General features: G+C 55.5%; 1 protein-coding gene across 1 annotated transcript; it reads left to right on the top strand.

Moving 5' to 3' along the window:
* Positions 1–84: 84 nt before the first annotated feature.
* MFSD2B (major facilitator superfamily domain containing 2B) lies at positions 85–12,546 on the top strand. The gene is made up of 13 exons (XM_029938223.1): positions 85–2,977; positions 4,326–4,450; positions 4,908–5,031; positions 5,281–5,359; positions 5,441–5,571; positions 7,899–7,989; positions 8,103–8,224; positions 8,668–8,751; positions 9,052–9,132; positions 9,367–9,476; positions 9,854–9,997; positions 10,404–10,580; positions 11,735–12,546. The coding sequence occupies exons 1-13, from the start codon at positions 2,759–2,761 to the stop codon at positions 11,757–11,759; spliced, it is 1,512 nt and encodes a 503-aa protein (XP_029794083.1). The 5' UTR covers positions 85–2,758; the 3' UTR covers positions 11,760–12,546.

The raw sequence follows: 12,546 nt of genomic DNA, 5'->3' as shown, positions 1-12,546 counted from the left end.
CGGAGCGCGGCTCGGTGAGCGCAGGGCGAGGGCGAGGGCGAGCGGGGAGCTGGGGCTGCGCGAGGGAGGCGGAGGGAAGGGGCGAGGGGCCCCGGGGCTCCAGGGCTCCGACACCCCCCACCCCGTGGTGGGCCTGTACTCGGCACCCTCGACAAGTGAAGTGACCTGCTGGATTCGTCTCAGCTGGGCTGGCGGGACCAGGGCCCGTCCCTGGGCTCCCGATTCCCAGTCTAGGGCTCTTGTCCACACTCCAGGTCTCCCGGGGCGCCCCCGCACGCTGGGCAGGTGGGACTTCCAGGTGTGTGGGAGGGCTGCCTCCCACCCCAGGCTCCTGGCACAGGGTGCAGGCTCAGCAGCCTCTCGAAACCTGGCACCAGGCCCTCTTGCACCCCCGCCACCGCCCACCCCCCTAGAGGACTTCTGGCAGCCAGGCGCCCCAGTGAGGGTAGAGGGCAGGGGGCAGGGCAGGGGTGTTCTGTCTTTCCTCATCTCCTGCGTGGCCGGGCGGGGCGCTTGCGGCCGTGTAGGAGAGGGGTAGGTCAGCTCCCTGCTGAGCGCACGGTGCTCCGTGCCCGGTGCCTCCGCCGTGGCTCCACTTGGCCACCTGGGTTCCCTTTGTTGACTCGGGGCCTACTCTCAGCCGCCTCAGATCAGAGGATCTGTGGCCCCCAAGAAATTGAGATAGGGAAGTCCCCCTGGGGACTCTCATTTCGCAGGGAAACTTGGGGTGAGTTTAATGGCAAGAGGGAAAACTGAAGTGCCAGCATTTAATTCCCCTAACAAGTCTCCGAGGTGTGTTTTTTTACCTCGTTTCACGCATGAGGAAATGAAGCCCAGCCACGTTTAAATACCTTGCCCTGCATCAAACGGCTAGAAGTGGCAGGCAGAATGTGAATCCAAGTTCATCTAGCACAAAACTGGTGCTCGGTTAACTGGGAAAAGCTTAGGAAACTGTCATCCTCAAGGTTCCCAGATAGTTTCAGCCGGAATCTATTTTTCAAGTGACTTCTATGTGACAGAAGCTTGCTAGGAGTGTTCAGGGGGAAACAGGAGTCACATGGGGTGAGGTGGAGCTATCATGTTGGATTCTGCCTGTTACTAAAATTTTCTGGAAGTTGAAATAATGTTCACACCAAAGTCAGGAAAGATCGCATCCTGTGTGGTTTTCTTCCGTGAATAGGAAGAGTGTGCAAAGTATATGATAAACCCTTATCGAGCAAGAACTTCCCTTCGGAAGGGCCCATGTGGGGTGTCCTGCAAGATACTAAAATGAGTGAGGTCATAGTCCCCTCCACTCCCGCTCACGTCGCCAAGCATAGGATGAAAAGGAAGGATTCCCAGCATCTTTTGAAGAAACAGCCTTTTACATAGTGTCTTCATGGCATTTATTTCTTCAACAGATACATATTGAGCATATGCCAAACATTGTTCTAGGTACTGGAGATATGGTGGTGAATAAAAAATTATAGTGCATCTTCTCCGAGAGTTTATATTCTTGTTCAGAGAGGCAGGAAATAAATGAGAACAGATCAGGTAGTAAGTGTAGTTGAGAGAGAGACGTGGGTAGTCAGGGAAGGCTTCTCTCAGATGACATTCAGGCTTAGACTTGAATGGCAAGGAGTCAGCTCTGCAAAGACTCAGAGGAAGAGCCTTCTAGACAGAAGGAACAGGAAGTGCAAAGGCCCTGAGGTGGCAGTGGACACGGTCATTTTGAAGAATATCAAAGAAGCTACCATGGTTGAGGAGAGCTATCTGACGTGAGGTGGGAAGGTGGGGAGGGGCTGATTCTGTGGGTTTCTGTAGGCTACCTGTGAAGGACACAGAATTTTATTCAACCTGCAATGGGAAGCCGTTGGAGGGTTTTAAGCAGAGATGAGACACAATCAAATTTATCACGGCTGGATAGGGAGTGGAAGAAACAGGGAAGCCACCAAGGAGGCCACTGATTTGGTAGGGGGGTTGGGAAAGAGAAATCAAGGGCTCCTAGGTTTGTGGCCTGATCTGCTGAGTGGACATCGATGCTGTTTAATGCAATAGGGACAATAGGGTTAGGAGTTGATTTAGACAATGGTGGAAATCAGGGGCTGTGTTTTGACCATGCTAAGCTGAAATGCCGGGTAGGCAACCATGTGGGGCTCTGAGGGGGCAGTCGAATATTCCAGTCTGGAGGTCACTGCATCGCTTAGGGCTTGTGAGATACACACACATTTGGAGTCATCAACAATGCTCTATTTCAGTGGTGGGCTGGCAAACAGTCTCCCCAGGAAAAGAAGGAAAGCAACTCAGAGATGTAGTCTTTGCTGATATCTGTGGTATAAATTCGTCACAGCTGATCAGGTCCCAGTGGTTCAATGCCTGGCAGAAACCCTGAACATTAAACTGTCAGCTCCTGGAGCAAATAACACTGGGCCTCATTTGCTCATCAAAACAACTCTTGAAGTTGGCAGAAATATTCCATTTGACAGGCGAGGCTTAGAGAGATTCAATGATTTATTCAAGGTCACACCAGGAGTCGGTGGCAAAGCTGGGGGCCTCATGACCCCCCAGTTCCCTCTGGCTTGCTGACTCAAAGTAAAACAGACTGCAGCCGGAAGCACAGAGAGGGAAGTATAGGGAAGAACTTCCACTGTGGAATCTTTGAGAGGTCATGGTTTACAGGTTTTTTTCCCCTCTTTGTCTCACTTCCTTTTAAGATGATTTAGGGCAAGTTAGGACTGAGAGGTTACTGGAAAAGCCCTCCAGACATAGGGACCTCAGGATGCTTAGGGAGGTCAGGAGGGTGTGGGGAACTCTGTGTGTGTGTGTGTGTGTGTGTGCAGGTGGGAGGCTTAGCTCCTATGTCTCCCCCCAGGACAGCAGAGCTGGTCACCTCTCATTCTGTACCAAGGTGTGCTATGGCATTGGTGGGATCCCCAACCAGGTGGCCTCCAGTGCCACAGCCTTTTACCTGCAACTCTTCCTGCTCGATGTGGCACAGGTGAGTGTGGACGGCAGCGCAGGGCCCCCCATCTTCCTTGGTACCGAATTCTTTCACCCCTACCTGTACATCCCTAGGTAGATGGCACTTCTGTCCCAAACCTGACAGGAAGCCAAATGCCTTTGAGGGCAACCTTCTTGAGAATGTTTATTGCAGGCTGTTTGTAGTGAAAAATCAGGAAATAATATGAATGCCCAACAAGACAGAAGTAGTTGTATAATAAGTTGTGCAATATCCACCTAATGGACTATTGTGTAGCCATTCCAAAGAATGAGCTAGATCTATACCAGTTGACTTGGAGGGAATTCCATGATGTACCATCAAGTGAGAAAAGTTGCCGTGAGAAAAGAGGCTCCAAATTGATCCCATTTTACCAAAACAAAGACGTGCCCCGTATATGCAGGTACATGAGTATGTATAAATACGTGACGATACATGATTAAAATACCAGCATGCAGGGGCGCCTGGATGGCTCAGTCGGTTAAGCATCGGCTTCAGCTCAGGTCATGATCTCACGGTTCATGGGTTCGATCCCCACGTCGGGCTCTGTGCTGACAGCTAGCTCAGAGCCTGGAGCCTGCTTCAGATTCTGTCTCCCTCCCTCTCTGACCCTCCCCTGCTCGCACTGTCTCTCTCTCTCTCTCAAAAATAAATGAAAACATTTAAAAAATAAAATAAAATACAAGCATGGAGAAAATACATTACAGGCGTCCACAGGCTGTTGATGTTGGCTAAAGGAGGAAATGGTGGAGGATGGAGGGGAAGCAGAAATAAGATTTCTAATGTACCGGTGATTTTTTTTAATGACACTGATATGATCTCATTTAGGTAAAGTTATAAATTCTGAATGCACATAAAAAATCCTGAAAAGATGATCACCAAAATGCTCTGCCAGTTGTCTCAGGATGGGGGCGGGGGCGGTTCAGATGAGCTTTGCTCAGTATTTTTCTGTACTATGTGAATGTTTTTATAACGAATGTGTCACTTATGTAATCAGAAAAGTGAATAAAACGTTTGCATTGTGAAACAAAATGCCTACTTCTGTCACCCCTCTTGCACAGAGTCACCTCAGATGAGGGTCCCCAAGCCTCCTCCAGAAGTGACTGGGCATGAGTGATAATGGGAATGTGCCAGTGTGTGACCGTCCGCTCCTCCCCTGGCCCGTCTCTTCACTAGTGCAGGGTGCCCTTCGAACCTTCTGGATTTGTGTCCCTGGAAAGAGACCAAACGGGCCGTTGCACGGTGGCCCTGCCGGGTTGCCAGCACTTTCTCCTGGCAGGTGGGCAGGCCCAGGCGCCCCTCTCTGACGCTGCGGGGCTTCGGCTATCCCCGGACCTGTGCTTTTCAGATCCCTGCTGCCCAGGCGTCACTTGTCCTGTTTGGAGGAAAGGTGTCTGGGGCGGCTGCCGACCCTGTGGCTGGCTTCTTCATCAACAGAAGTCGGAGGACCGGGTCTGGACGACTCATGCCCTGGTGAGCAGCCCCACAGCCCCACAGATCCTGGCTCCCAGCCCCCCTGGAAAGCCAGTGGCTGGTTGGAGGACAGGACCGTAACAGGCGCTGGCACCAGACCAGGTCAGGATGAGCCCTGCAGGAGTCCAGAGACATTCCTGGGGGCTGTCCTTCACCAGGTGGTGCTAGGCTGGACAAAGTCCCCAAGACTCCCAGGCTGAGTCCAGGGGTCTACTTGAGGCCAGGCTGGGCTGGAGGCCTTGGAGCCCAGATACAGGGAGTGGCCCCAGAGTTCTGTAGCGAACGGGCCACACGCCAGCCTCCTGCACACTGCATCAGCCCCCTCTCCCCACCTGAGAGCCACCGCCCAGGACTCCTCTTAGGGACAGAGGACTTCTACCCAGAGGAGTATGGTTGTTCCAAGTTTGCCCTTAGTGTCCCCCTGTCCTGGTGCTCTACCTCGGCCGTGCTTCCACAGGGTGCTGGGCTGTATCCCCTTTATCACCGCGGCCTACTTCCTCCTCTGGTTCCTGCCCCCCTTCACCAGCCTGCGGGGCCTCTGGTACACCACCTTCTACTCCTTGTTCCAGGCCCTGGCCACGGTAAGCAAGTGGCTCCCCTCCCCTGGCCTGGCCTCCCGGAACCCCAAAGGGGGTGGTGGTGAAGTCTGTGTGGAGGAGAGAGGGTAGATGTCCCTGAGGGCCCCACTGCCCGCACCTATGTCCCTTCCTCTGGGCTACAGGGGATCAGCTGGCTGTGCCAGCCTGCTGTGGGGGCTAGGGAGGGCCCAGGGTCCCCAGAGGCTGTGTCTGGGCCGAGGGAGCCAGCCTGAGTCCCGCCCGGGCGCCCAGTTCTTGCAGGTGCCCTACACAGCCCTCACCATGCTTCTGACGCCCAGCCCGAAGGAGCGGGACTCCGCCACGGCGTACCGTGAGTGCAGGTGTAGGATCGGGGGGAGGCCGCCACCCCTGGGCCCACCAGCACCCATTACCTGGCCCTGCTCTGCCCCAGGGATGACCATGGAGATGGCCGGAACGCTGATGGGAGCCGCCATCCACGGGCTCATCGTGTCAGGCGCCCACGGGCCGCAGAGGTGCCAGGACACCTCGCTCCCCGGACCAGTCGCCGTTTCCCCCGACGCAGTGAGTGCCACACCACCCTGTGGTCACTCCAATCTCGCTCCCTCCGGCTCCTCTGGCTTTTCGTCTCCCTGTCCTGCTAAAGCAGACCTGCAGGAGGGGTGAGGGGTGAAGAGGGGCCATGGGCAGAGGCAGGGGTGGGGGAGAGGATCTGGTGTCCCTGCAGAGTTCAGAGGGAAACCCCTCCTGTGCCCTGTCCCACCCAGCCCTGAATAGGTGTCGCCCCAGCCACACCCTCAGTGTGCAAGGACAGGGAAGACCTGGGAGCAGTCCCTCGTCCTCTCCAGCAAATCAGATCTCTCTTCAGCAACTAAGGGACGTGCATCTATTTTATCCATCAAGTTCAGCTATCTTTCCCTTGGGCAAATGATAGCATTGTCCAGCAGAGCCCCAGGAGCCACCATTTACTCCTCTCTCTCCAACCATTACCCCCACCCAACCCACTACCGAATCCTATCCATGGTTAGACCCCAGATCTGGAATCGGTTCATGTCCTCGCATCCCCAACTGCCCCATCCTGGCCTGTGCCACCACCATCTCCCCAGTCACCCCAGTGCTGCATCAGCCTCCCACACAGCACCCCAGCCTGCAGCCCTCCCCCCAGCACAGCCAGGTGGACATTGTAAAGGTGGCCCTCACCTTCAGGTCCTGGCACAGGCTGCTCCTCCCTGGGTTTGGTTTTCTCTCCATCATTCTTGTTTGCCAGCTCATTTAATAAATCTGTCAGATTTACAAAAAAATTATACAGCTGTGGTTCTCAAAGTGCCGTCCCTGGACAGCAGCAGCAGCATCACCCAAAAACTTGTTAGAAAGGGAAAATCCTGGGCCCCACTCTGATTCACAAATTTGGGGGTAGGGAGGGCATCTGGGTGTCTCAGTTGCTTTAGCGTCCTACTTTGGCTCAGGTCATGATCTCACGGTTCATGGGCTCCGAGCCCCGTGTGGGACTCTGCTGACAGCTCTGAGCCTGGAGCCTGCTTTGGATTCTATGTCTCTTGTCTGTCTCCCCTTCCCCCATTCCCACTCTGTCTGTCTGTCTCTCTCAAATATAAATAAAACATTAAAAACATTTTTTAAAAAACACAAATTTTGGGAGGGGGTCAGCAGTCTGTATTTGAACAAGCCTTCCGGGGATTCTGTCCCCCACCAGGGTTTGAGAATCAATGGTAGGAGAATAGTTACCACATCACGGCCCAGCGCCCACTTAAGAGAACATGACAGTCAAGTCCCGTGTATCCATCCCCAGACCCATCTGCAGGGCCAGCTACAAAATTTGCCTGTGTACAGTGCAAAGTGAAAACACAGGGACCCAGAGAGAGCAGGGAAGCCAGTCAGTCTGTCCTTCCCACGGCCCACTGCCCTAACTGAGGGATTGTTTGGGTCCCGGTGCTTGAGGGGCCCCACCAAGTTGCCCTCAGTGCTGCCAGCCAAGGGCCAGAGGTGGTGGTCCTGCCCCTCCCAGGCTGACTCCGCCCACATGCATGTCCAGGCCCCCTACCCAAAGATACCAAGTCTGGTGCCGGTGACGGTGACGGGAGCCTTGGGTTGGCCTGGCCTAAAGTGCAAAGGAATGGGAAGCAAGAGGCTGAGAGGCCACTCCCAGGAGGCGGAGCCTCATGAGCCAAAGCACAAAGCTCCAGGTACTTCATGCTGAACTCCCACCAGACTTCACTTACGAATTCATAGATAAAATGATCAAGCATTTCAAGACAGTGACAGCAGAGCATTAACGCCTACCCCAGCACCCTCCTGAATGTGCGGTCCTGTGCCGCTGAGCTGAGCCCACCCAGGCGAGGCCGGTCCGCCTCTTTTCTTCCCTTCCCCAGAGGCGGCCTTATCCTGCAGCAGGTGACTGTTACTCCCGCGCATGTCTACATGTATTTTATTACTTGTGTATCTTCCCTGAGTGACAGGTAGCACCATTTCTGTTGTTGACATGTGCCTGTGTCATCGTGAGTCACACTGTGCTGTAACTCTTGGCTCACGCATCTGTCTGCCATACTCGAGGCAGGAGTCACTTATCACTGTAACCTCAAGGTCTAGCACACAGAAGTCCCAGCAGTGAATATTTGCGTTTAAAAATGAGAGAGAAAGAGAGGGAGAGCTCAGAGCCTTGGTGGCATGGATGCCCTCCTATTCACGCAGGAGGCACAGGGGCAGCAGAAGGACCGTTCTGAGCCTGAGATCTCCATCTCCTGCTCTGGTGATTGGGAGGAGGGGCACCCAGCATCCTTGGGCTTGGACTGAGGGTCCCTCTGCCCCCATTGGGGTGTCCCCACTTCCACAAGTGGGAGACATCACCCCCACCCGAGTTCTGTCCTGTCCCACAGACTCGGCTCTACGCCACTGCAGCCGCTGCGGTTGCCGTGACTTACCCTGTGTGCAGTTGTTTGCTCTGCCTGGGGGTGAAGGAGAGACCAGGTAAGGGGGTACAGACAGAGTGTGGGAAACAGAGGCTGGGAGAGGATTCCACTGGGGTGTGGGTTTTGGTTTTGAACTCTGCCAGGCCGAAGTATTACTTTCCCGTATGGCAGACTCCTCTGTCCCAGCCTCAGGCCCAGGCCCGAGCTTCCTGGCTGGGCTGGCGCTCACCGTCCGGCACCTGCCCTACCTGAAGCTGGTGATCTCCTTCCTGTTCATCTCAGCAGCCATTCAGGTAACCTCTGGCCTTGGCTCTAGACCTCCTGCCCCTGCTATGTTCAGGTTCAGTTTCTCGGCTCCTCCAACCAGAGCTAGGCTTTAATAGGGAGAAATGATGGCTGGCACAGGGCCTAGAGAGTTTGGTGCAGGGAGGAGAGAGACCCGGACAGAGCTTGTGGGGCTGGGAAGGTCAGGGTCCCGATGCTAGGAAGCTACCAATCCATCAATCCGTATGGTGAGGTCCACTAGCCAGGCAAGGGTGAGGATGGACTAGGAATGGTATTGATCCTTGTGTCAGGGCTCTAAGTGTCCTTTGTGGAGGAGGGGATTCCATGATGGCAGCAACATCCAGTATTCAAGGTCCCAAAGACGAGGCCAGACTTGAGACCTAGGCCTTGCCCTTGACTTCTGAGTTCCTGCCGTTCCCTGTGCATGCTTGCTTCCCGTTGGCCTCCTCAGGTGGAGCAGAGCTACCTGGTCCTGTTCTGTACACATGCCTCCCGGCTACACGACCATGTCCAGGGCGTGGTGCTAACCATCCTGGTGAGTGGTCCTGAGGTGGCGGAGGCAAGATCACTCAGGGACCTGAGTTGGGGAACTGTGTGGTTCTTGACAAGACATGCGTCGCCAGAATTCTGGTCAACATTCTGGGCTCTGCTGTGATCTTAGTCGCTTGCACTCAGGCAGGGGGTGGGATTGGGGCTGGGGTCATAAAGTTTACAGCCACTGGTTCTAGCCTGGGGGCAAAGTCGAGCTCAAGCATCCCACCTAAAAGCCCCAGCTTCTGGAGGGTGGGTAAAGGCAATGGCAGCATGGCCCAGGCTGGGTTAATTCTGTCCACAGGTCTCAGCTGTTCTGAGCACCCCATTGTGGGAGTGGGTTCTACAACGATTTGGGAAGAAGACATCAGCCTTTGGGATCTGTGTGAGTGAGGCAGGAAGCAAGAGCCGGGGGGCGGGGGGGCTGCAGGGAAGGTGGTGGGGTCAGGGAAGTGGCCTTGGAGCCTCAGCCTCCTGGCTGGGCTGACCTGTATTTGCTCGTCTTTAAATCCCTCGCTGAGGACCCGGTGCAGGGGTCATTAGTAAATACGGGTGAGTGTGGGAATGAAAGAGCAAGTCAGGGGCAGGTGGAGGATCAGCTGTATATCTCTCTCCCCAGGTGGTGGTGCCTTTTGCAATCCTGTTGGCTGCTGTGCCCACAGCACCTGTGGCTTATGTGGTGGCCTTTGTATCTGGCATGAGCATTTCTGTGTCCTTGCTGCTACCTTGGTAGGCTGGGTGAGGGGAGTGGGTGGGAGCTCCATGTCCTTCCTGATGGGTATGCCCTCTTTCACATCCACCTGTTGTCCTGGCCCCCCATGCCAAGCCTGTGCTGGGTAGGGCTCGCCCACATGCTGAGATGGTAGTCACCAGCTCAATCGTTGGAGCTCTCCTGAAAGAGCACCAGACAGCGGGAACGGTGGGCAGCAGTGCTGGGGGGAGGGAGGAAAGGCAAACACACATATGCCTGGCTCTCTGCGGGTCAGTCCTGGCCCTGGGCAGCAGGAACCCAAGGATGAATACACTTTGGTCTCTGTCTCAGAGAGCTCTCAGGTTGACGGCGGCCAAGGGGATAAGAGGGGTAATTCTGCAGCCCCTTCCCCCAGGTCCATGCTTCCAGACGTGGTGGATGACTTCCAGCAGCAGCACCAGCATGGCCCAGGCCTGGAGACCATCTTCTACTCATCCTATGTCTTCTTCACCAAGCTTTCTGGCGCAGGCGCCCTGGGCATCTCCACTCTCAGTCTGGAGTGAGTCCCCGGGTTGGACTGTCCTAGAAGCATGAAAGACTAATGGAGTGGACGGACTAGGGCAGGGTTAGCTCTCCACCCTAATGGACCAGGGGACACCCCCATGAGTCAGGGACCCAAGCTCTGCTCTTTGGAGAGTGTAGGGGAACCACCTGCCCCAGGTTCTCTGTGCACATGACTGAGAGGGGCCATTCTTGGGGGCCGTACCCCACATTCTTAGTTCTGTCTGATCTCCTCCCTGGCCAGCCCATTCCCTCAACTCTCCCTTCCACTGTGGTGAGGCTGATCTGGCCAGGAAGTGAATCCAGAGTTCGGGGTAGTGTGGGGGTGGGGTGTCCGGGACCCCTCCTGCAGGGATTCAGGCTCGTGAGATCTGAGCTGGACACATGGGGTGCTGTGTCTCCAGGTTTGCGGGATATGAGGCCGGAGCCTGTGAGCAGACGGAGCAGGTGGTGGTGGCCCTCAAGGTCCTCATCGGCGCCGTGCCCACCTGCATGATCCTCGCTGGTGTGTGCGTCCTCATGGTCAGCCCCACTCCGAAGGTGCCCCGCCAGGACTTCTCCCGCCAGCTGAGCCTTCAGAGGTGGGCACCCCAAGCACGCAGGTGCACCTTGGCAGAGAAGCACAAACATCCCCTGTTGTGAGATTGGTTGGCTGGTCCACACGTGCCCCTGACGCATGTGCACAGTTGAGCACTCCTGTCCCAGCACACTTGTCACTTAGCTTCGGTGATGCCATTCTCTCCTGGATTTTGTTCAGCTGCTTTGCTCACACCTTCTCTGTCTCTCTCCCTCCCTCACCTGTCAGAGGGTGATGTGGGAGGGCTCCCCCCTCGGCCCCTGTCCCCTCTGTTCTCCACAGTACTGGGCACCTGGTCTACTCGTTTGAGCTCAAGCACTGCTTGTGCCCAGTGACTCCTAAAGCTGCCCTGCCCCCCTGGACTTCCAGCAAGTCCCAGATCCACACAGCAGGCTCTAATTTGCGCATCTTCACCTGGTGGCCCACCAGCGTGGAGTCACTTTCCGTGAGCCCCGAGCTACTGAACCCATCTTCTTCCCCCATTAGGCCCCCCCGCCCCGCCCTGTTATGCACCGTCCTCTAGCCTGGGAGCCGGAAGCTGTGGTCTCCCACTCTTTCCCCCACAGGCTGTGCTGAGCCGCTTCTTGAACTGTGTCCCCCCCACTGCCAGGCGCTGATCCCTCTGCACAGGCATGAGATGCCCACGGAACGGCCTTCCCAGCGGACTGTGGGGGATCTGGAAGGCTGGGGCTGTGTTTTATTCACTTCCGCGTGCCAAGCCCAGCACAGAGGCCATGGCCAAGCTGGTATCCCCATCTCAACACACCTGGCCCAATGGTTTTTACGGGCCTGTGCCACATTTTTGGAGATGCTCACACTCCCAAAAATACACACCCAGAAACACCCAGTGCAAGTACACACAGAGGACCGTGTGGGGTTGGCAGGAAGTGGTGTTGTCATTAGTCCCTCATTCTCAGTGTGGACGGCTCAGACTCGGGCCAAGTAACACTGAGATGACATGTCACACTCGGAATGACATGCAGATGGGGACTTGCTTGGTGGGCTTGGCGCAACAAAGCTGGAGGTTTTTCCAAGGGGCTGTGACAGAGAGGAGTTGCTAGGAAGGCCGGGAGCTGCCACCCCCATTGGGCGTGGGGGCCAATGGCCAGAGTCCCCTGCCACCCTCATCTTTCTCTTTGGCTCCCTTCCCGTTCACAGGCGGACCAGCTGCACCCTCGCCTGAGTCTGGCCTGGTGTGGGCCGCGACAGCCGGAGCCAGCCTCTTCTGGGCTCAATGTCCCTCTTTCTTCTCAACCCCGAACACGCCTACTTCGAAAGTTACGTGCCACCAGTCTGTTCCCCGGGGATACTGAGTCTTCAGTGACATCTCCTGAGGGGACTGGCCTGGTCTCCAGGACCCTCACCCGTCATTTCTTGCCTGTTGACTACAGACCATGGCAGATGGGCCTGTGCCCCTGAGCACCCAGCTGCAGGTAACCTTGACCTGGAAAGCATCCCAAGAGCAGCTATTCCTGGAAAAAGGAAGCCCCACCAGCTGCTCACGTGACAGGACAGACACACAGACCTCTTGTTCCTCCTGACACTCCAGGGGTCATCAGAGAGAGAGGCTGATAGACGCCGCAGAAATGGGCAGAGTGGGCACAGATGGACGGCTGGGGGTGTCGTAAAGAAGGGCACAGACAGACACACTGAGGCCAGCAGACCCAGAGCGGGCACACGGGGGCGGCTGTGGGGTGAGGGGACGAGCAGGGCGCAGGGCCTCCTCAGGCCTCTCCTTTTGTTCACGTGACACCGTTTCTGGCCTCGGACACAGGCTGAGGTGGGGCCATCAAAGATCAATCATTTTTATGAACAAAAGTTCTTTTTGTGGAAATATGTTTTTGAAATTGTATCTTATAAAAAAAGCACAGGGACTGCTGTTTTCTAAAGGCCGCATCTTTGGGGAAAAAAGATCCACTGAAGTTTATTTTTTCAAAGAACAAAAAATTAAAGGGCTTATCTTCTATTGA

The sequence above is a fragment of the Suricata suricatta genome, chromosome 4, assembly GCF_006229205.1.
Source record: "Suricata suricatta isolate VVHF042 chromosome 4, meerkat_22Aug2017_6uvM2_HiC, whole genome shotgun sequence".
NCBI classification, from domain to species: domain Eukaryota; kingdom Metazoa; phylum Chordata; class Mammalia; order Carnivora; family Herpestidae; genus Suricata; species Suricata suricatta.
The sequence above is the reverse complement of the archived record's forward strand: the minus strand, read 5'-3'. Positions and strand labels throughout refer to the sequence as shown.